The following is a 22,555-nucleotide window of genomic DNA, read 5'->3' on the forward strand; positions in this document are numbered from 1 at the left end:
AAAACAATACTCTTTTTTATAAGTAATTTAATTATGTCAATTAAATGTATAAGCAACTAGTTGTGTTGAAGTTACTTAAGGAATAAATACGACAAATTAAAAATAAGGTAAAAAAACTTTTCAATGGTACAATATTAAAATTATTGTATTTACTGAGATATTTACAATAAGGAAGGTGCAATTACTGTCACACATTTTGCTATTTGAATTTCAAGTCCTAAAGTTTTCACAGTAAATTAACAGGGCATTAATTATCAACTGTTTTCAAAACTTGAGAGAATAGAAGATACTGAGGTATTTTTACCCTTGGATTGGAAGTATAAAATATTACGGCAAAAATTAGGTTTGATTATTTTTATTAGGTTTATGTGTATCAGCATTAAGAAAGGTCTATAAATATTTCATTTGTTTAGGTGTGAGGTCTCATTAGGGAAAAAGTGTAGTGTGTTGCTTCATTAAGAAATTTCAATTAAAAACTTGGAGAAGCTTTGAAGGGTATGGGAGCTTTTCATAGCTATTCTTAGAATTTCCTGAATTCTTATGCCGGGTCTAATATCTGCGTTTGGTAGGACACCCTGCACCTTGGTTTCCTATTCTTCCTCCCAGTCAGTGGAAGGGCTGCAACAGTGCAAAGGCAGAAAGGAAGCAGATGTTCAGGGGTTGCAGAGGCTTTGGAAAAAGCCTCTCACCCATCCTTTGTTAGCGCTCCAAAGCAGGTAACCGCAGCAGACACAGAAGTTGTGCGACTGTGATTCACGTTACAGCTTTGTCTACAAGCACACTCTGTAAATAGGAGAACTGGGTTTAGTTTTTAAATTATGATAATCACAAGAAATTTTCATTATTGAGGACATTTTGACTCTAAAATTCTTTGAGTCTTTGATTATTGTCTGGTTCAATTTTTCAAGGAGAGGAAATTAAAATTTTTTGCAACCCATAAGAGATGAGCTTGTCTGTTTTCAGATAACATATTTATTCTAGATAAATATAGGACTTGAATCTTCAGAATACAGATTTGAATATATTCAATGACAGAAAATGTAAAGGTTGAAATAATTGCACAATGTGATTTTTTTGACCCTAGATTGTAATTATTGACATAATTTTTAAAGATTTCTTTATTTTTAGACGGATGGGAAGGGAGGGAGGAGGGAGAAAAACATCAATGTGTGGTTGCCTCTCACGTGCCCCCTACTGGGGATTTGGCTTAAAACCCAGGCATGTGCCCTGATTGGGAATTGAACTGGTGACCCTTTGGTTCACAGGCCTGTGCTCAAGCCACTGAGCTACACCAGCCAGGGCCAAATTCCTATTTTTTTGTAAGGCACATTATGGCTGGCTTTCACTTTATTGAATAATGTTCCATCTTTTAAAAATTTATGTGTATACATATATATGTGTACGTATATATGTGTATGTGTGTGTGTTTGTATGTATGTATATATATATATTTGGTCCAATATAACAATAAGCCTTTGTTTTTTGTTTCTGCATAGGATTTGAGTGACCCTGTTGATCCTAGCTGGGCTTGCTCTCACCTACTGGTTAGCTGGGCTCACCTGGCCTTGGCCTGCGTGGGTGGCTGGGCTTCAAGCTGTGGGTCTGGCCACTGCAGATCTTCAGATGTGCCCCAAAGAAGGGATGCAGCATGTACCACCTGGTCACTTCTGCAAGCCTGGGTCTCCCATTTCCAAACCTAGATGAGCTCTCTTCCTCTGTGTATCAACAGCAACACCCTGTGCAAGCCTCCATCACTTCATTTAATACCTTGTACTGAAATAACCTGCCTACCCTCCCGTCTCCTTGTGAAACTGAGATTCCTGAGAACCTGGGGTCAGTCTTCATTGCTTCCCTACTGCCTACCAGTTTCAGGCACAAGTATCTATTCAGTCTTTATCCAAGGAAAGTGCACTGAACAAAATCACTTTACACAGCTCCGAGAGATACACAATAAGAATGCATTTATGGAAATTCTTTGTACATTATAAGCAAACCTACAAATACAAGCTATTACTTTGTTCATAAACTCTCACCATTACCAATGACGTGACTTTCCCATTAGCTTACTCGTTTAACACAAAATATTACTATAAGAAAAAAGAAGTCTAAAATAGTAATCACCTTACAGTCTTTCCCTAGTTCTGTTGTTTTACCATTAATATTTTATTTTTGGACGTGTATCTTTATGGAATTAGAACTGAGTTCTGCCCAGATCTTTTGGTGTCCTGCTTGACTAGATTCTCACATTGGACTCATCTGGGAATTTCTTACTTGGCGTATGAAGGCGAAGAGAAATAAAATTTTCAAATTATGTAATAAAATGTATTACATAATAAATATTAACTAGTTTATATACTAAAGATGTTTTAGAGTGACCCCAGTGTCCTGTTCTCATAAAGTGCCCTGTGGTCATAAAGAAAAGGCTGGAGATTGGAATATGTTTCTGATTAGGAATGGATTAGTGAATAATCCATTATTCACGAATCCTGATTAGGATTATTCACTACTTTAAAAAATTTATTATTTACATGAAGTAAACCTGTACAGCAGAAACACATGTGTCTTTATTCTTTAACAAGAATCAAGTAGCATTACAGGGGCAGAAACTGCAATTCCAGGTAGAAGAGAAGAGAGGGCAGCCAGTGGGAAAATGTGCAATGTGGAATTTTTTTCCAGTGTGTACTAGACCACTTTGCCTAGTGTGAAATGTAGAAGATGGATGACTAGAATATTAAAATTAAAAGGTTGCAGGGGAATAGACTGTGAGGGACCTTGTCTGGACAGAGAAGCCTTCACATATTGAAAAATGGGTAGATATTTACTGGGTTGGATTTCTTTCTCTAGATGAGTCATTTTCAACCAGTGTGCCACAAAATTTTTAAAACATGCAGTGGGTGACCATTTAGTCAGGGGCACGGACCTCTTTTCCCTTAGATTGTCAAATACATAAATGACAACAGTCAACACAACAGTAGGTGTCCAGGGTGAATGCCCTGACTTGAAACTTAAATACATAGGTCATACAACAGAGCTGTATCTTACTGGCTAAGTCACATAATAAGGTTGAGTTGACTGGTTCATTCTTTGAACCTGAAATCCTTATAAGCAAGCACCAGATTTATTAAAAAGTCCTTTGGAGCAAAGAGGGTAGGTAAAAACTATCACTATTATTATGTTTTGTAAATCAGTCAAAATTATGCCTTTATTTGTCAGATAGGCAAATATTTTTGGTGGGATGCAGAATTTTAATAATTCATTTACGTGAGCCCTGAGATGAAAAAGACTGAAAACTGCTGGTCTAGATGCTGCCTAATCCAGGGGCAAAGCCCACAGTCATCTTCATCTGGGGATTTTTTCTAAATAGACCACAATGCAGATGGACAATAGACATATGAAAAGATGCTCAAGTCACTAACCATCAGAGAAACAAAACTTAAAACCACAGTGAGACATAAGCTCACACCTGTCAGAATGGCTGTCATCAATAAACCCACAAAGAACAATAGTTGAGGATGAGGAGGAAGGGGATCCCTAGTGCTCTGCTTGTGGGAAAGCAGCTTAGTGCGGTCATTGTGGAAAGCAGTATGGAGTTAGGTCAAAAACTTAGAAATGCAACTGCCTTAAGACTTAGCAATTCTACTTCTGGGAATATATCTGAAGAAACCCGAAGCACTAATTGAAAAGAGTACATGCACCCCTAATACATACAAGTGCTGTTTGCAATAGCCAAGATTTGGAAGCAGACGGAGTGCCCACCAGTAGATGGGTGACTGAGAAAGCTGTGTTACATTTACACAATGGAAGACTAATCTGCTTTAAAAATAGAAGGAAATCTTACCTTTTGTCACAGCAAGGCTAGACCTGGAGAGAATTATGCTAGGTGAAATAGCCAGTCAGAAAAAGACAAGTACCATTTGACTTTATGTACATGTGGAATCTAAGGAATGAAATAAACTAACAAAATAGGAACAGACTCCTAGAGGAAAGCAGGTGGACAGCTGCCAGAGGGGAGGGTGTTATGGGGCTGGGTAAAAAATGTGAAGGAATTAAGCAAAATCAAACAAACAACCCCCCCCCAAAAAAACCTCTCATAAACAGACAACAGTATGGTGATCACCAGAGGGCAAAGGGGACAGGGGTGGTAGTAGAGGGTAAAGGGGGATAAATGGTGACAGAAGGGGACTTGACTCTGTATCGGAAGACATAATACAATATGTGTGTACCGCATAGAATTGTGTATTGTAGCCCACATAGTTTTATTAACCAGTGTCATCGCAATGAATTCAATAAAAATTAAAAATAAAAAGACATTTACATGCTGAGAGAAAGGAAGGAAGGAAGGAAGGAAGGAAGGAAGGAAGGAAGGAAGGAAGGAAGGAAGAAAAAGAAGAAAAGAAAGAAAACCATGGTAAAATTGCCACCTGTGAACAGCAGTTCAGTGTAACAGCAGAGACTGGGTCCCATGTCCCACTCAGCTAAGAGCACTTACCTCAGCCTCTGACGCACTGCTGCCATTGTGATTTGAACATCAGACATTGAGATGATACTTTATAGAATCGTTTTATAAATTAAATTTGGCATAGATTTAAATATCATGTGATGTGGAATCAAAAGGCTATTTCAATGCATATGTAAAAATAGATTAGGAAAATTATTACTTTTCTGAGATTAAATGTCTTAAAGATTTTGAATCTCAGTATTTTAACACACCTATTATTAAATAACAACAGAGGTATAATTTTTTAAAAAATATCACAGTTCTAATATGCATTCCACTTTTATTGTTAATATGATAATATTTTTCTGGCAGCAAATTAAAAAAAATTAAATTCTTACCCAAAGTTGTGGTAGGTGTGGGAGGTGTGGGAGTCACGGGGACAGGAACAGGCGGCGTGCTGGTACTGCTCACTGGAAAACATACAGTCAATCAAAGTGTGAGACACCGTCACAGGCTCATAAACACAAGCACAGCACAGCCGTTGTGGTAAGAAAAGCAAGCTTTTAGAAGTTTTATTCACATGGCTATGTTAAACTAGTGCGCAGTGGGTCTTTTAAAAAGTTACTCATATAAAAATAAGATAACATTTTCATGAGTAACTTTGTGATTATTAGTAAAAAAAAAAAGCTTGAGGTTGAATGTTTAAGTCAATCCTTTAATAAATTTTTTGGTCACATAAAAGTGACTGATTTCAGGTGGAAGTTTCCAAAGAACTACTTGCCCTGAAAATTCTATAAACGTAAGGATTTCAGCTGTCCTACTCTTGTGCCTAAACGATAATACCGTTTTCTCAGGAAAGAAAATTAAATAATGTAACCTAAAAACACTCTGTTGGATTTGTGGAAACAATTGTCCTTGAAGTTAGATTTCTTAAATACCTGTGTTTAAAATTTTTTTTAATATAATGACTAATTTCTATCAGATTTGCGAGGCGAAACAAAAGCTAAGTAAACTTGAACATCCTGTAAGATGTCACGTTTTTTAAAACATGCCTATAGATGAAGAAAAGTCAAATGAGAAATGAACTTACATGGATTCTCACAGGTGTTCTTGCATTCTTCCTCTGTTTGGAAATTGTTCTTGTTGCCCAGGCACCCACCATAAAAGAATAGCTCACAATGCTTTGACTCATTGTTGTAAAAGTACCTAAGCAAAAGGGCTCGACAGATTCCCTCATCTTGTTCCAAAAGGCAGAAATCTGGCTTTTCTAGGAATTATAAAATATCAGAAAACAATACACTGTTTAATAAGTAATATATTTATGTCAATTAAATGTATAAGCAACTAGTTGTGTTGAAGTTACTTAAGGAATAAATACGAAAAATTAAATGTAAGGTAAAAAAACTTTTCAATGGTACAATATTAAAATTATTGTATTTACTGAGATATTTACAATAAGGAAGGTGCAATTACTGTCACACATTTTGCTATTTGAATTTCAAGTCCTAAAGTTTTCACAGTAAATTAACAGGGCATTAATTATCAACTGTTTTCAAAACTTGAGAGAATAGAAGATACTGAGGTATTTTTACCCTTGGATTGGAAGTATAAAATATTACGGCAAAAATTAGGTTTGATTATTTTTATTAGGTTTATGTGTATCAGCATTAAGAAAGGTCTATAAATATTTCATTTGTTTAGGTGTGAGGTCTCATTAGGGAAAAAGTGTAGTGTGTTGCTTCATTAAGAAATTTCAATTAAAAACTTGGAAAAGCTTTGAAGGGTATGGGAGCTTTTCATAGCTATTCTTAGAATTTCCTGAATTCTTATGCCGGGTCTAATATCTGCGTTTGGTAGGACACCCTGCACCTTGGTTTCCTATTCTTCCTCCCAGTCAGTGGAAGGGCTGCAACAGTGCAAAGGCAGACAGGAAGGAGATGTTCAGGGGTTGCAGAGGCTTTGGAGAAAGCCTCCCACCCATCCTCTGTTAGCGCTCCAAAGCAGGTACCCGCAGCAGACACAGAAGTCGTACGACTGTGATTCACGTTACAAGCTTTGTCTACAATCACACTCTGTAAATAGGAGAACTGAGCTTAGTTTTTCAATTATGATAATCACAGGAAACTTTCATTATTGAGGACATTTTGACTCTAAAATTCTTTGAGTCTTTGATTATTGTCTGGTTCAATTTTTCAAGGAGAGGAAATTAAAATTTTTTGCAACCCATAAGAGATGAGCTTGTCTGTTTTCAGATAACATATTTATTCTAGATAAATATAGGACTTGAATCTTCAGAATACAGATTTGAATATATTCAATGACAGAAAATGTAAAGGTTGAAATAATTGCACAATGTGATTTTTTTGACCCTAGATTGTAATTATTGACATAATTTTTAAAGATTTCTTTATTTTTAGACGGATGGGAAGGGAGGGAGGAGGGAGAAAAACATCAATGTGTGGTTGCCTCTCACGTGCCCCCTACTGGGGATTTGGCTTAAAACCCAGGCATGTGCCCTGATTGGGAATTGAACTGGTGACCCTTTGGTTCACAGGCCTGTGCTCAAGCCACTGAGCTACACCAGCCAGGGCCAAATTCCTATTTTTTTGTAAGGCACATTATGGCTGGCTTTCACTTTATTGAATAATGTTCCATCTTTTAAAAATTTATGTGTATACATATATATGTGTACGTATATATGTGTATGTGTGTGTGTTTGTATGTATATATATATATTTGGTCCAATATAACAATAAGCCTTTGTTTTTTGTTTCTGCATAGGATTTGAGTGACCCTGTTGATCCTAGCTGGGCTTGCTCTCACCTACTGGTTAGCTGGGCTCACCTGGCCTTGGCCTGCGTGGGTGGCTGGGCTTCAAGCTGTGGGTCTGGCCACTGCAGATCTTCAGATGTGCCCCAAAGAAGGGATGCAGCATGTACCACCTGGTCGCTTCTGCAAGCCTGGGTCTCCCATTTCCAAACCTAGATGAGCTCTCTTCCTCTGTGTATCAACAGCAACACCCTGTGCAAGCCTCCATCACTTCATTTAATACCTTGTACTGAAATAACCTGCCTACCCTCCCGTCTCCTTGTGAAACTGAGATTCCTGAGAACCTGGGGTCAGTCTTCATTGCTTCCCTACTGCCTACCAGTTTCAGGCACAAGTATCTATTCAGTCTTTATCCAAGGAAAGTGCACTGAACAAAATCACTTTACACAGCTCCGAGAGATACACAATAAGAATGCATTTATGGAAATTCTTTGTACATTATAAGCAAACCTACAAATACAAGCTATTACTTTGTTCATAAACTCTCACCATTACCAATGACGTGACTTTCCCATTAGCTTACTCGTTTAACACAAAATATTACTATAAGAAAAAAGAAGTCTAAAATAGTAATCACCTTACAGTCTTTCCCTAGTTCTGTTGTTTTACCATTAATATTTTATTTTTGGACGTGTATCTTTATGGAATTAGAACTGAGTTCTGCCCAGATCTTTTGGTGTCCTGCTTGACTAGATTCTCACATTGGACTCATCTGGGAATTTCTTACTTGGCGTATGAAGGCGAAGAGAAATAAAATTTTCAAATTATGTAATAAAATGTATTACATAATAAATATTAACTAGTTTATATACTAAAGATGTTTTAGAGTGACCCCAGTGTCCTGTTCTCATAAAGTGCCCTGTGGTCATAAAGAAAAGGCTGGAGATTGGAATATGTTTCTGATTAGGAATGGATTAGTGAATAATCCATTATTCACGAATCCTGATTAGGATTATTCACTACTTTAAAAAATTTATTATTTACATGAAGTAAACCTGTACAGCAGAAACACATGTGTCTTTATTCTTTAACAAGAATCAAGTAGCATTACAGGGGCAGAAACTGCAATTCCAGGTAGAAGAGAAGAGAGGGCAGCCAGTGGGAAAATGTGCAATGTGGAATTTTTTTCCAGTGTGTACTAGACCACTTTGCCTAGTGTGAAATGTAGAAGATGGATGACTAGAATATTAAAATTAAAAGGTTGCAGGGGAATAGACTGTGAGGGACCTTGTCTGGACAGAGAAGCCTTCACATATTGAAAAATGGGTAGATATTTACTGGGTTGGATTTCTTTCTCTAGATGAGTCATTTTCAACCAGTGTGCCACAAAATTTTTAAAACATGCAGTGGGTGACCATTTAGTCAGGGGCACGGACCTCTTTTCCCTTAGATTGTCAAATACATAAATGACAACAGTCAACACAACAGTAGGTGTCCAGGGTGAATGCCCTGACTTGAAACTTAAATACATAGGTCATACAACAGAGCTGTATCTTACTGGCTAAGTCACATAATAAGGTTGAGTTGACTGGTTCATTCTTTGAACCTGAAATCCTTATAAGCAAGCACCAGATTTATTAAAAAGTCCTTTGGAGCAAAGAGGGTAGGTAAAAACTATCACTATTATTATGTTTTATAAATCAGTCAAAATTATGCCTTTATTTGTCAGATAGGCAAATATTTTTGGTGGGATGCAGAATTTTAATAATTCATTTACGTGAGCCCTGAGATGAAAAAGACTGAAAACTGCTGGTCTAGATGCTGCCTAATCCAGGGGCAAAGCCCACAGTCATCTTCATCTGGGGATTTTTTCTAAATAGACCACAATGCAGATGGACAATAGACATATGAAAAGATGCTCAAGTCACTAACCATCAGAGAAACAAAACTTAAAACCACAGTGAGACATAAGCTCACACCTGTCAGAATGGCTGTCATCAATAAACCCACAAAGAACAATAGTTGAGGATGAGGAGGAAGGGGATCCCTAGTGCTCTGCTTGTGGGAAAGCAGCTTAGTGCGGTCATTGTGGAAAGCAGTATGGAGTTAGGTCAAAAACTTAGAAATGCAACTGCCTTAAGACTTAGCAATTCTACTTCTAGGAATATATCTGAAGAAACCCGAAGCACTAATTGAAAAGAGTACATGCACCCCTAATACATACAAGTGCTGTTTGCAATAGCCAAGATTTGGAAGCAGACGGAGTGCCCACCAGTAGATGGGTGACTGAGAAAGCTGTGTTACATTTACACAATGGAAGACTAATCTGCTTTAAAAATAGAAGGAAATCTTACCTTTTGTCACAGCAAGGCTAGACCTGGAGAGAATTATGCTAGGTGAAATAGCCAGTCAGAAAAAGACAAGTACCATTTGACTTTATGTACATGTGGAATCTAAGGAATGAAATAAACTAACAAAATAGGAACAGACTCCTAGAGGAAAGCAGGTGGACAGCTGCCAGAGGGGAGGGTGTTATGGGGCTGGGTAAAAAATGTGAAGGAATTAAGCAAAATCAAACAAACAACCCCCCCCCAAAAAAACCTCTCATAAACAGACAACAGTATGGTGATCACCAGAGGGCAAAGGGGACAGGGGTGGTAGTAGAGGGTAAAGGGGGATAAATGGTGACAGAAGGGGACTTGACTCTGTATCGGAAGACATAATACAATATGTGTGTACCGCATAGAATTGTGTATTGTAGCCCACATAGTTTTATTAACCAATGTCATCGCAATGAATTCAATAAAAATTAAAAATAAAATGACATTTACATGCTGAGAGAAAGGAAGGAAGGGAGGAAGGAAGGAAGGAAGAAAAAGAAGAAAAGAAAGAAGACCATGGTAAAATTGCCACCTGTGAACAGCAGTTCAGTGTAACAGCAGAGACTGGGTCCCATGTCCCACTCAGCTAAGAGCACTTACCTCAGCCTCTGACGCACTGCTGCCATTGTGATTTGAACATCAGACATTGAGATGATACTTTATAGAATCGTTTTATAAATTAAATTTGGCTTAGATTTAAATATCGTGATGTGGAATCAAAAGGCTATTTCAATGCATATGTAAAAATAGATTAGGAAAATTATTACTTTTCTGAGATTAAATGTCTTAAAGATTTTGAATCTCAGTATTTTAACACACCTATTATTAAATAACAACAGAGGTATAATTTTTTTAAAAATACCACAGTTCTAATATGCATTCCACTTTTATTGTTAATATGATAATATTTTTCTGGCAGCAAATTAAAAAAAATTAAATTCTTACCCAAAGTTGTGGTAGGTGTGGGAGGTGTGGGGGTCACGGGGACAGGAACAGGCGGCGTGCTGGTACTGCTCACTGGAAAACATACAGTCAATCAAAGTGTGAGACACCGTCACAGGCTCATAAACACAAGCACAGCACAGCCGTTGTGGTAAGAAAAGCAAGCTTTTAGAAGTTTTATTCACATGGCTATGTTAAACTAGTGCGCAGTGGGTCTTTTAAAAAGTTACTCATATAAAAATAAGATAATATTTGCATGAGTAACTTTGTGATTCTTAGTAAAAAATAAGCATGAGGTTGAATGTCTAAGTCAATCCTTTAATAACTTTTATGGTCACATAAAACTGATTGGCTTTAGGTGGAAGTTTCCAAAGAACTACTTGCCCTCAAATTTCTATAAACGTAAGGATTTCAGCTGTCCTACTCTTGTGCCTAAACGATAATACAGTTTTCTCAGGAAAGAAAATTAAATATGTAACCTAAAAACACTCTGTTGGATTTGTGGAAACAATTTTCGTTGTAGTTAGATTTCTTACATACCTGTGTTTAAAATTTTTGTTAACATAATGACTAATTTCTATCAGATTTGCGAGGCGAAACAAAAGCTAAGTAAACTTGAACATCCTGTAAGATGTCATGTTTTTTACAGCATGCCTATAGATGAAGTAAAAGCAAGTGAGAAATGAATTTACATGGATTCTCACAGGTGTTCTTGCATTCTTCCAGCGATGGGAAGTTGTTCATGTTGCCCAGGCACCCACCGTATGTGAAGCTCTCACACTGCTTTGACTGGTTGTTGTGAAAATACCTAGCGAAATGGGCTCAACAGATTCCAACACCTCTTTCCCAAAAGCAGAAATCTGGCTTTTCTAGAAATTACAAAATATCAGAAAACAATACTCTTTTTTATAAGTAATTTAATTATGTCAATTAAATGTATAAGCAACTAGTTGTGTTGAAGTTACTTAAGGAATAAATACGAAAAATTAAAAATAAGGTAAAAAAACTTTTCAATGGTACAATATTAAAATTATTGTATTTACTGAGATATTTACAATAAGGAAGGTGCAATTACTGTCACACATTTTGCTATTTGAATTTCAAGTCCTAAAGTTTTCACAGTAAATTAACAGGGCATTAATTATCAACTGTTTTCAAAACTTGAGAGAATAGAAGATACTGAGGTATTTTTACCCTTGGATTGGAAGTATAAAATATTACGGAAAAATTAGGTTTGATTATTTTTATTAGGTTTATGTGTATCAGCATTAAGAAAGGTCTATAAATATTTCATTTGTTTAGGTTTGAGGTCTCATTAGGGAAAAAGTATAGTGTGTTGCTTCATTAAGAAATTTCAATTAAAAACTTGGAAAAGCTTTGAAGGGTATGGGAGCTTTTCATAGCTATTCTTAGAAGTTCCTGAATTCTTATGCCGGGTGTAATATCTGTGTTCGGTAGGACACCCTGCACCTTGGTTTCCTATTCTTCCTCCCAGTCAGTGGAAGGGCTGCAGAAAGGAAGCAGATGTTCAGGGGTTGCAGAGGCTTTGGAAAAAGCCTCCCACCCATCCTCTGTTAGCGCTCCAAAGCAGGCTAAACACAGCGGTCACAGAAGTCGTGCCACTGTGATTGACGTTACAAGCTTTGTCTACAAGCACACTGTGTAAATAAGAGAACTGAACTTAGTTATTCAAGTATGATAATCTCAGGAAATGCTGCACTTGGAATTTTCTGTGCAAAGCTTCAATTTCTCCATTCCCCCCCTGCAACTATACTACCACAGTGGCAAAAAATGTACTGCAGTATCCTTTTAAATTATTTCTTTACATTGATTTGTATTGTATTTGTTTCCATTAACCTTTATCCCACCTATACTCTCTTCCACCTCCTCCCACCAGATTCCCCCTACAATCACCACACTGTTGTCTTCCTGACTGGCCTATATAAGGAAGCAATACCCACGAGTGTTTTACACTTAAAAGAGTGTTATTTAATAATTCTATTGATTTGTGCAACAGGTTCAAATCTGCAGAAAAACATATCTCCTATGGAACATTCTGTTATCAAATAAGACATCCTAGTATAATATAGCATAAAATATCTATTTTATTTAATTTCTTTAAGTTCCAATTGGAAAGTGATTTATTCACTCTTGTTTCTCAAGATGAATATTACTCTTATTTACATAGGAACAATTTCTTATACTTAAGTTTAACATGTGGGACAGGAAAAACCCCCATTCAATTTGTATAATACCTTTCTTTGTAAGACAAAATTGCATTTAATTATTATCAGTTTGATTTGTTTGGTCTCAGTATGTACTTCTTATGAAGTTTTAAATGATGTTAAATTATATAACAATTCGGTGTTGAACAAGAAGAAGTAGGGAAAATATTGCATGGAAACAATGGAAAACAGTGACAAATTATGCTCAAAAGTATAATTAATAAATTCTACTTCCGGAACTTGCTATTATTTATTTGACGCCCTGTTCGAGGACATAAATATGTTTTAGGACAATGTCAGGACTGCGCACATAAATTGTTTCTGCTTAGACCTACAGTTTAAAATACTTTTGGTTACAAATCAAGAAATTTATACCCCGTCTTTGTCAGATAAAGGGACATTAGTTTGAATCTGCACACACAGTCCTTGCTCTGAATTGGGGCCCCATTAAAATGTATGAGCAGAGAGAACGCATAGTTAAAGTTCTGTACCAACTGCTACAAGCCACGTGATTTTCACTCAGATTTTGTTTGAGGCTACATATTTAACAATTGTCTTAAACTCAACTTTCTTTCAAAAAAATCATGCCTCGCAATTCTCAGATATATAAAGTAGCATTCATACTGAACCTGCACACAAACACTAAATAATAATGACAAAAGCAATTATTTCTTGTTAAAGATCTCCACTTACTTTTGCTTATGATTGTTGACAACTCAGAGATGCATCCATTCAGGATAATATTGGATGAAATTTGCTGATGCCACACAACACTGAGGTTATCAAGGGATTGGAGATCTCAGAACCAATGTAAACTAGCAATATCTCAGTCACTACATGGGAGATGTTAAAACATCATTTGTATGGCTGGCCCTGGATTGTAACTAATGCTAAATAGCATGCTGCATTAGAATAAGAGTAAGCAGTGTTTAAGCATTCCCTACCCAAAACTATAGAATTTAGTGTGACATGAAAACACATAAATATATGGTCTATATATAACCACTTTTGTGATTGAGTGTTTACTATATCTCTCACCAACTGAAGATTATAATCTTACTCTCCTGTCCCCTGTCCTGAATGTTAGATGGAAGGCACCTGATAACATCCAGGGACATGCAGTCTTCGTGACTGTTCGAATGCTCATTCTCCTGGGTGTGTTTGCAAACCTAGAGCTTAAGGTGACTTCCTAGGATCTGTGTGTTTCTGTACTCGCTGATGAAAGATCACATTTCTCTGGAAATGAAGAGCATACACATTCACTCTTTGCTTCCTCTGTGTCAGAAAATGAGGCAGATGTTTTCTGCAGTTGATATAAGAAGCAAAAGAATGTAGTAAATTATATCATTTATTTATAGATTGGGACACTGGAGTCAGGGAGTTTATACAACTCATCTAATTTTGCAAAGCTGCTGTGTAGCAAACCACACGTGCAAGCTTAGGTGTGTCCGACTCCACGTCTTAGAAAAGACAACCTGACTTGCCCTAAATCTCTGCTAATCTTTCTCCCTGTCTAAGGGAATTTTCTTAAAGCTTATCTCTACTGTTTTTATTATCATGTTTGTATTTTGGAGAAGGTAATTCTTTTTCAAAAGTTTTTTGTTGCTGTTCACTTGTAATTGTATCCATTTCTCCCTATTGCTTTCCCCTACCCTACCCACCCCCACCTCCCACATTCAACCCTCTCCCCTGGTTGTTTTGTCCATGGGTCCTTTATGCATGTCCCTTGACTTGCCCCTGACCCTTCTATTCTATTTCATCCTCCCTGCTGTGTGGACTGAATAAACATAATCTACTGACTTAGAAGAGGAGCAGTAAAATCTCGTACGTTTTCTATAAAATGATAGTACCCCATTTCAGTTAATTAGTATAATGCTATACAATGACAGCATGCGCTTGGCATAATGTGATAAATGGTGTCACCAAAACTGAACTGATCCAGGCGTGGGATCATGTTATTAGAAGGTTAATTAAAAGCAAACCAGCCAAACTCAATAAACTACACAGCTGGTCAGTTAAGTCGTCTTCAAATCTAGCTTTAAAATGAAAACGTGTCTCTTATGCCACTGGGTTTGGTCCGGATTTATCCAGAGATCTAAACTTTGGCCTACTAGTGGTAGGTTAATTCTAGTTTCTTGTCTGACTGTGGCAACAATTTCAGGAAATTCTTGCTTCATTGGCATGCAACTTCTCAGTCTAATTGAGGGAGACTGGACTTGGTGAATATTGGGAACACTTGGACCATTGGCTTCTGACTTCCCAAGACGGGATTGCCTGGTTTCCCACTGTGGGACCTTAGTTTACCCTATACACTCCTTCTCTACCCAACTTCCAGAATATTAAATCCCTTCTGAGAAATGAACCAAATGAGGGATTTGAACCCATCTGAAAATGACCAGATTCCAACCAAATTCCAATTTTTTTTTTAGATTTCCTGTATTTGTTTTTAGAGAGAGGGGAAGGGAAGGAGAAAGAAAGGGAGAGAAACATCAATGTGTGGTTGCCTCTCATGCGCCCCCTACTGGGGAATCTGGACCACAATCCACACATGTGCCCTGATTGGGAATCAAAGTGGTGACCCTTTGATTCACAGGCCTGTGCTCAATCCACTGAGATACACCAGCCAGGGCCAAATTCCCATTTTTGTAAGGCACATTATGGCTTTCACTTTATTGAATAATGTTCCATCTTTAAAAATGTATGTATAGACACATATATGTGTATATATGTTTATATACCTACATGTATGTGTTTGTGTGTATATAAAAATAAGCCTTTGTTTTTCATTTCTGGGTAGGATTTGAGTGACCCTGTTGATCCTAGCTGGGCTTGCTCACACCTACTGGTTAGCTGGGCTCATCTGGCCTTGGCCTGCGTGGGTGGCTGGGCTTCAAGCTGTGGGTCTGGCCACTGCAGATCTTCAGATGTGCCCCAAAGAAGTGATGCAGCATGTACCACCTGGTCACTTCTGCAAGCCTGCGTCTCCCATTGCCAAACTTAGATGAGCTCCCTTCCTCTGTGTATCAACAGCAACGCCCTGTGCAAACCTCCATCACTTCATTTAATACTTTGTGCTGAAATAACCTGTCTACCCTCCCGTCTCCTTATGAAACTGAGATTCCTGAGAACCCGGGGTCAGTCTTCATTGCTTCCCTAGTACATACCAGTTTCAGGCACAAGTATCTATTCAAATTTTATCCAAGGAAAGTGCACTGAACAAAATCACTTTACACAGCTGTGAGAGATACACTATAAGAATGTATTTATGGAAATTCTTTGTACCTTATAAGCAAACCTACAAATACAAGCTATCACTTTGTTCATAATCTCTCACCATTACCAATGATGTGAATTTTCGATCAGTTTACTAGTTTACCACAAAATATTACTATAAGAAATAGAGAAGTCTAAAATAGTAATCACTTTGCAGTCTTTTCCTTGTTCTGTTGTTTTGCCCTTAATATTTTATTTTTGGACATCTAGCTTTATGGAATTAGAACTGATTTCTGTCCAGATCTTTTGGTGTCCTGCTTGACCAGATTCTCACATTGGACTCATGTGGGAATTTCTTTCTTGGCATATAAAGGCAAAGAGAGAGAGAAAGAGAGTGAGTGAGAGACAGACAATGGCTGAAACCTCCGATACCTGCAGTTCCTTTTCCTTCTCACATTTGTCCAGCCAAAGAATGACAGCGAAGTTCATAGAGTTCTTTTTTGAGCATTTCGCTCCTACAATTTTCCAGAGATAACTCAATGTTTTTGTTACGGGCTGGGGGAAAAGTCGTCCTTGCTAACGTGACTTCTTTTTGTGGAGCAAGGTTTTGTTTGTTTGTTTGTTCTGACACATCACATCATATATATTTCCTAAGAAAAATGTCACTTTGACAAAAACTAATTTTCCTACAAAATGGGAAAAAACTATATGAAATATTGGGATTACAATTGAGAGCTTTGCCTAGTTTAAAAGAAGAATGCTTCTAACATTTTACCTGGACTTTTGGAACATTTACGTTTCTCAGCATTAAGAGGGAGAGAGGCACAAGTAAGCAGCAGACATAGAGAAACCCAAAAAATTGGTTTTATCTTCATTGTCCAAATCACCTCTGAAAAACAAACCCAGATACATCTAATAAATAATGGGTTAATGTGGAATCACCAGTAGGCTAGTAGGAATCATAGTCATGCTTCCAAATACACATTTTTGACATCTAATGGGTATTCTCCTACATCTTTGTCCACAAATTCCATGAAATACACATTCAGTAAATATATCTAATAACTTTCAGGTACACATTCATTTTGCAACCTTAAAAATAGCAATTAAAATGGCAATAATTAAGAGACATGGCTAATTGCTGCTCAACATAGGTAAGTATGTATTATGATCCATTTTCATGTGTAATCTATTTGTCACATCTTCCCCCCAGCTACTAGTCTTATTCAGTTAGTAATAATTATACTTTAAGTTTTCTTGCATTTTTTGAGTACTTTATTAACGCAACTTTCAATTCTTGATCTGTCTTTCCCCTTTGGTCTGGTACTTTTTCAAAAAAGAAACACCGTGTAGGGAATGACTGTGGGAGTGGTGAGTGGGCTGGGTAGAGGATGGAAAAGGGGGAGAAATTGGGACAACTGTAATAGAATAACAGTAATAAAAAAAGTTAATAAAGGAAAAATAAAAAGAAACACATTTCCCATATTTTCATCAGTTTCCTTACAATACACTTGTTTTATTTTTAAAATAATTTGTTGTGGTGGCATTGGTTGGTAACACCATGCAGGTTTCCAGTGTATAACCGCTTTCCTAACCAAGTCCTCTATGAGACTGCAAACCGAGATGCTGAAAAGGAAATGTCCAACATTCCAGCGGTCCCTCATCCCAGGTCTTCCACCCTCAATTTGGGGGCGTATCTGATTCAAAAGTTTTTTTGAAAAGTGACTTTCAGGGATAAACCAACACATCTACATTCTAAGGGAAACCCATTTCAGCAGCAGAGGGATATTTCCTATTTCAAAATGATTTAAAGGCCATAACAAAAAGTAATGGGAAAGGGCCTTTGACTGTTTTTGAGAGGCCATTTCTTCTGTGCGTTCGAAGGTGAACGGAAATGCGTGGTGCTCACCCAGCTCTGCAGGAAGGGAACGGGAAGGAGCGCGTGTGCACGCCAGCCGCTCTCCCCGCACAGCCGGGACGGGAAGAGCGTTCTCACCAGTGAACAAGTGCAGGACAGACGTTCCACCAAACAGGTCAGAGAACTCTCTGTTCCTGTGCCCAGTGAAACTGCTACAATACACACCGTTATGGTGCGGGGAGTAATAAAGTGACACATGCCACGTTGCTCTCAGCTTCACTGAAATCACTGTGAATGTATAACCTATACGTTCATTTTCCGGCAACAGTTTGGATACAGTTAAGACATATTTGAATTTAAACCAGATGCAGTGTTAATATATCCCTTCTAAACTGTATTACAAACTACTTGAATCCACAAATATTGGTGTGTGTGTGTGTGTGTATAAGCTCCCCCTAGCTCAACTTCTAATCTTTATCTTAGTTTTATAAAGTGTTTTTCAGCGACTCTTCTGTTTCCATTGGGTTTTTTGAGATATATAACCTTGTTACGCTTTGAGGGTAAAACGCACGTGTTTCAATCCCACGGCTTAGGGAGCAGGCTGCGATGGGGTGTCTGCTGAAGAACATGGTGAGCACTTGGTATCTAAATCCATTACGTTACTCTCATTAAAAATGGCGGCCTAGAGTGTTGTTCAATTTTTGTAGTTTTAGACTTTCCTTGTTTGCAAGGATCCGAAGCCAGCTGGGACACTGTGGGTCAAAAGTTCGTAACTCATTCATTGTAGAGAAGATGGAACGATCCAGGACTAGAAAGGCAGGTTTGAAGGTGAACCTCAGAAATGTGTAGTGTCAGGGGCCTGATCCCCAGCGCTGCTGTTGCCCTCCTTAGACAATAATATCTGAGAGGACACGCAGCACGTGGTGGGTTGTGGGTCGTGGTTCTGGTCTTACTTTACATCATGATGATCTGCTTGAAACTACACTGACTTTGAAAACCATTAATAGATGTAACCAATAGGTCAGTATCTCAGCATCCACCAGTTTAAAAGTATAATCGGTGTATTTTACCTACTGTTTGACTTATATTTTCCTACTTTAACACTTATTGACCACATTTTTTCCACAGAAACATAGTTTTTACTATTTTGCTTACTTTCTCTCTGATTGATATTTTATTGCCCAAACACCTATACCATCACATACAAAGGTACTTGCAAAAACTTTCATTTAAACTTTACAACTGTTCAGTAATACAACTCTTATGTTTTATGTAAAGTTTTCTAACACAGAAGTCAGCTTAATGAAGTTCATGGATAGCACAAGAATGGCGATTAATCAGTGGCTTGGTATATGTATAATACCAGCATCTTAATAGGTTAAACCTACAGTCAGCGCAATTTTGTACCTGGTTTCTTTCAAACATCTCCCTCAAAAAACCATGCTATGTGAGACCTATCAAGATAAGTTGTGACAGTTCAGTCAAAAATGCTCTAGGCATTTATTTAAATGTATCTTCTATGGAAAATCAGTTTGTTTTAAAGAAAATTTAACAGATGGATTGTCAGTGTCTTCTTCAAAAATCCAAGTTGAAGTAGATTGTCCATTATTGTCTTTTTAAAACCAAGTATAATGTTTGCACCATGATAAATAGGTGGTCACACTGGCTCTTGGGCTGGGTACCTGTCTTTGATGAATCTGCTTCAAGGTCTCTTGCTAAACAAATGCATCTCCAAACTTATATGACAAAGGACTATATTCCTATAATATATTTTAGGAACATACCTTGAGAAATAATGTTATAGATACGGAGAACTCAGGAGATTGTCTGAACCAAAAACACATGTAAAAAAGTGTGATGTGAGTCGTGCTTTAATAAATTCCAGGGTTTGTGAAAAGACGTTGAGAAAGCAAAATTATAAATGGAATTAACAGCTAGTATGTCTCAGAGGACCAGACTGAAACTATGAATAAGGGCCCTCAGTGGAACTAAAGGAAAAGGACAACTGGGAGAGACCTTCAGAATTCAGTGTGGATAAAATTGAGTGGTTGAGTAGATACCGGATATGAAGGACAGAGGATTCTAATACATCTGGAGTGAACTGGTGTGCTAGTCACACAACTAGGTAAATTAATATAAGTATTAATTGTTGTGCATATTAGGAATACATTCAGTTCTGAGAAGGTTACATTAGACATTACAAATGTACCTGTAAAAAAGCAGTTAAAGACACAAAGCAGGAACTGACATATGTTTTGTTGTATCATTGTCATCGTGAGGCAAGATCATTTCTCCAAGGAAAGGGTGTCCTTTCAGTTATTTCTAGCCCTCCTTTGAACTTCACTTCCTGTCCTTCTTTCCAAAGCTGCTCAGCTTTCTGGACACTGCCCCCTAATGCCTGGCTCTGCTATTACCAATGAGGACATGACAGTACATCATGTAGGTATATGTCTATCGCCTTCATTTCCATGATTACCCTACATGTAGTGAGATTATATGTATTTTTATTTAAGTATCTTAGAATATGAGCTCTGGTCTTTGGAGACTTATAAAATATTTCCGTAAAGAGATTTCTTAATGCTGGTATAAAATAATTTAGAATACAAGAATTCTAAGGCTTATATCTCGTTCTAAATATCATTAATTAAAGGTACTGAAAAAGTTTTCTTTAAAAATAAGGATCTTACATAGTCTAATATATTTCTTTATATGTCACTACATAATATTTAAAGGTAAACCATATATTCAGAAGTCCAAAAAACAGATAATTCATAAAGAATTGCCACTACAAGCTTAAAAGTATAAAAAAGGCAATATATAACCCATTCCTTCAAAATTGTTTATAGTTTAAAAAAACATGTATTGCATATATGTTTGCTTAAAAACTAAATGCAAACTTTTGAGCACTTAATTTTGCATTGCAATATACATTTACTTTATTTTCCAGACAGGAGTCACTTTTCATTTTAGGGTTACAGACAATGGTCCTTCTCCAACCCCTCTTCACCTCTGGGTAAGTACTGATTTCCCCCCTAAAACAATAAACAAACATTATTTCTCATGTGCTAGGAAGTCTATTGCTAAGAACTCACATGTAATATCTCTGAAGAAAGTTCTTGATAAGATTTTTTCAAAGCAGAGTTGAGGTGGTTTTGTTTTCACCTCCAGGTATGGAAGACAGTATTTGTCTTTTGTCCTCCTTTTTTATATAGATCAAGAAACTCCAGGGGGCGGGGTGAGGGATGGGAGGAGTGGAGAATAATGAAGGGAATGAAATCTGATCCTGCAAGCAGTGAAAGGGCCAGCCAGGAATCTGCCCAAAGTCGCTCCCGTCTGTTGCAGCAAGGGGGAGCCTCAGAGGCAGTTCCAGAGATCACAGGCACGTGGGAACGGCCTGGCTTCCTGGTCAGGTCCCTCCAGCTCTCCTTAGGATAATTCTGCCAAACTCCTCAAAAGCCTTTTTTAAAAAAAATTTATTATGGAAGAATCTGCCAAAGGAAACTGCTTACACTAGGATTTCAAATTCCCCTTTTTGAAAAACTATTTATTTTGCTTTCCAGGATTCTTTTTGTAATCAGTTAAAAAACAACTTACCACTTACATATTTTTAAATCATTATATATTTATTATTACATTGTTCCTTAGTGAAATAAACTTCTTTTGCAGTTTCTTATCTTGTTCAAGGGTCTCATCCATATTGTCAGTACATTCATGAAAAGAATCTGCGGGCTGTTGAAGTTCCCGCTCTGACTGCAGAAGCAATGCACTGTATTATCTACTGCAGAGCGTCAGGCTGCGAGCCCTGCCTCAGTTAGCTGCTCCCTTTGCAACTCTGGTCAGTTATTTAAACTCTGTACCTGATTTTCTGTTTCCCTAAGTAATGATAATAAAAGGTCTTAGGTTGGATATACGTAGTAAATGGAATGATGCACATAAGTATGTGTATACATATAAGTACATGTAAAGCACTTAAGATGGGCCTCCATACAGAGCAAACCTTCAATAACCACTCTCATGTTTATTGTTATGGCTTGTGTTATATTGTTTTACACAATGTGTAAATAGTTTTTAAAAACTTTATTTATTTATTTTTAGAGAGAGGGGAAGGGAAAGAGAAAGGGAGTGAGAGAAACATCAATGTGTGGTTGCCTCTCACATGCCCCCTAGTGGGGACCTGGCCTGCAACCCAGGCATGCAGCCAGGTTGGGAATCGAACTGGTGACACTGTTCACAGGTCAGTGGTCAGTCCATTGAGCCACACCAGCCAGGGCCACAATGTGTAAATATTTAAAGAATTCACTCACCATTGCTCTGTGTAGGTTGATATCATTGGCATTAACTCTTAACAGTTTTACATGAAATTATGGTCACCTCAGACTAGCATCACTGGACATTGCTTCAGATGGCAGAATCTACTTTGCAGTGAAGACTGAAGTAATTTCATCAGGAAGCCCATTAGTGTCTTGGTTTTTTCTACCTCAGATTCTCTTTGTGACTTCAACTTTCCTTCTTTCCTCTGACTTCTGCATGAGGAGGAATCTTTCGTCTTGTAGATTTTTAATATTTATTGAATAAATATTAGATGTCTGGCACATAGATTATCTCCTTTAATTCTCATAACTAACTGAAGAACATTGTTTCCGTATACGTATTTGACAGGTTTAGGAAGGATGAATGAAGTTTGAAGAGCTGTGATTCGAGTCCTGTGGTTTGACTGCAGAGTCAGATG

At 37.4% G+C, this 22,555-nt stretch overlaps 1 protein-coding gene across 12 annotated transcripts in view; it reads right to left on the reverse strand.

Annotated features, from left to right (window-relative positions):
* LOC128780253 (tissue factor pathway inhibitor) overlaps window positions 1-22,555 on the reverse strand; it is a 320,921-nt gene that overhangs the window by 12,264 nt on the left and 286,102 nt on the right. For 6 of the 12 annotated variants that reach the window (XM_071220677.1, XM_071220675.1, XM_071220676.1 and 3 more), the window contains 2 exons: window positions 5,529-5,705; window positions 4,837-4,908 (listed from right to left, as the gene is read on the reverse strand). In XM_071220677.1, the coding sequence (XP_071076778.1) occupies window positions 4,837-4,908; window positions 5,529-5,705 (249 nt within the window). Of the gene's footprint in view, window positions 1-4,836; window positions 4,909-5,528; window positions 5,706-10,533; window positions 10,606-11,222; window positions 14,391-16,743; window positions 16,858-20,918; window positions 21,020-22,555 lie in introns of those variants that run through there. The other 6 variants (XM_053918848.2, XM_053918845.2, XM_053918844.2 and 3 more) reach the window with 4 other exon arrangements.

This window comes from Desmodus rotundus, chromosome 2 (assembly GCF_022682495.2).
Source record: "Desmodus rotundus isolate HL8 chromosome 2, HLdesRot8A.1, whole genome shotgun sequence".
NCBI classification, from domain to species: Eukaryota; Metazoa; Chordata; class Mammalia; order Chiroptera; family Phyllostomidae; genus Desmodus; species Desmodus rotundus.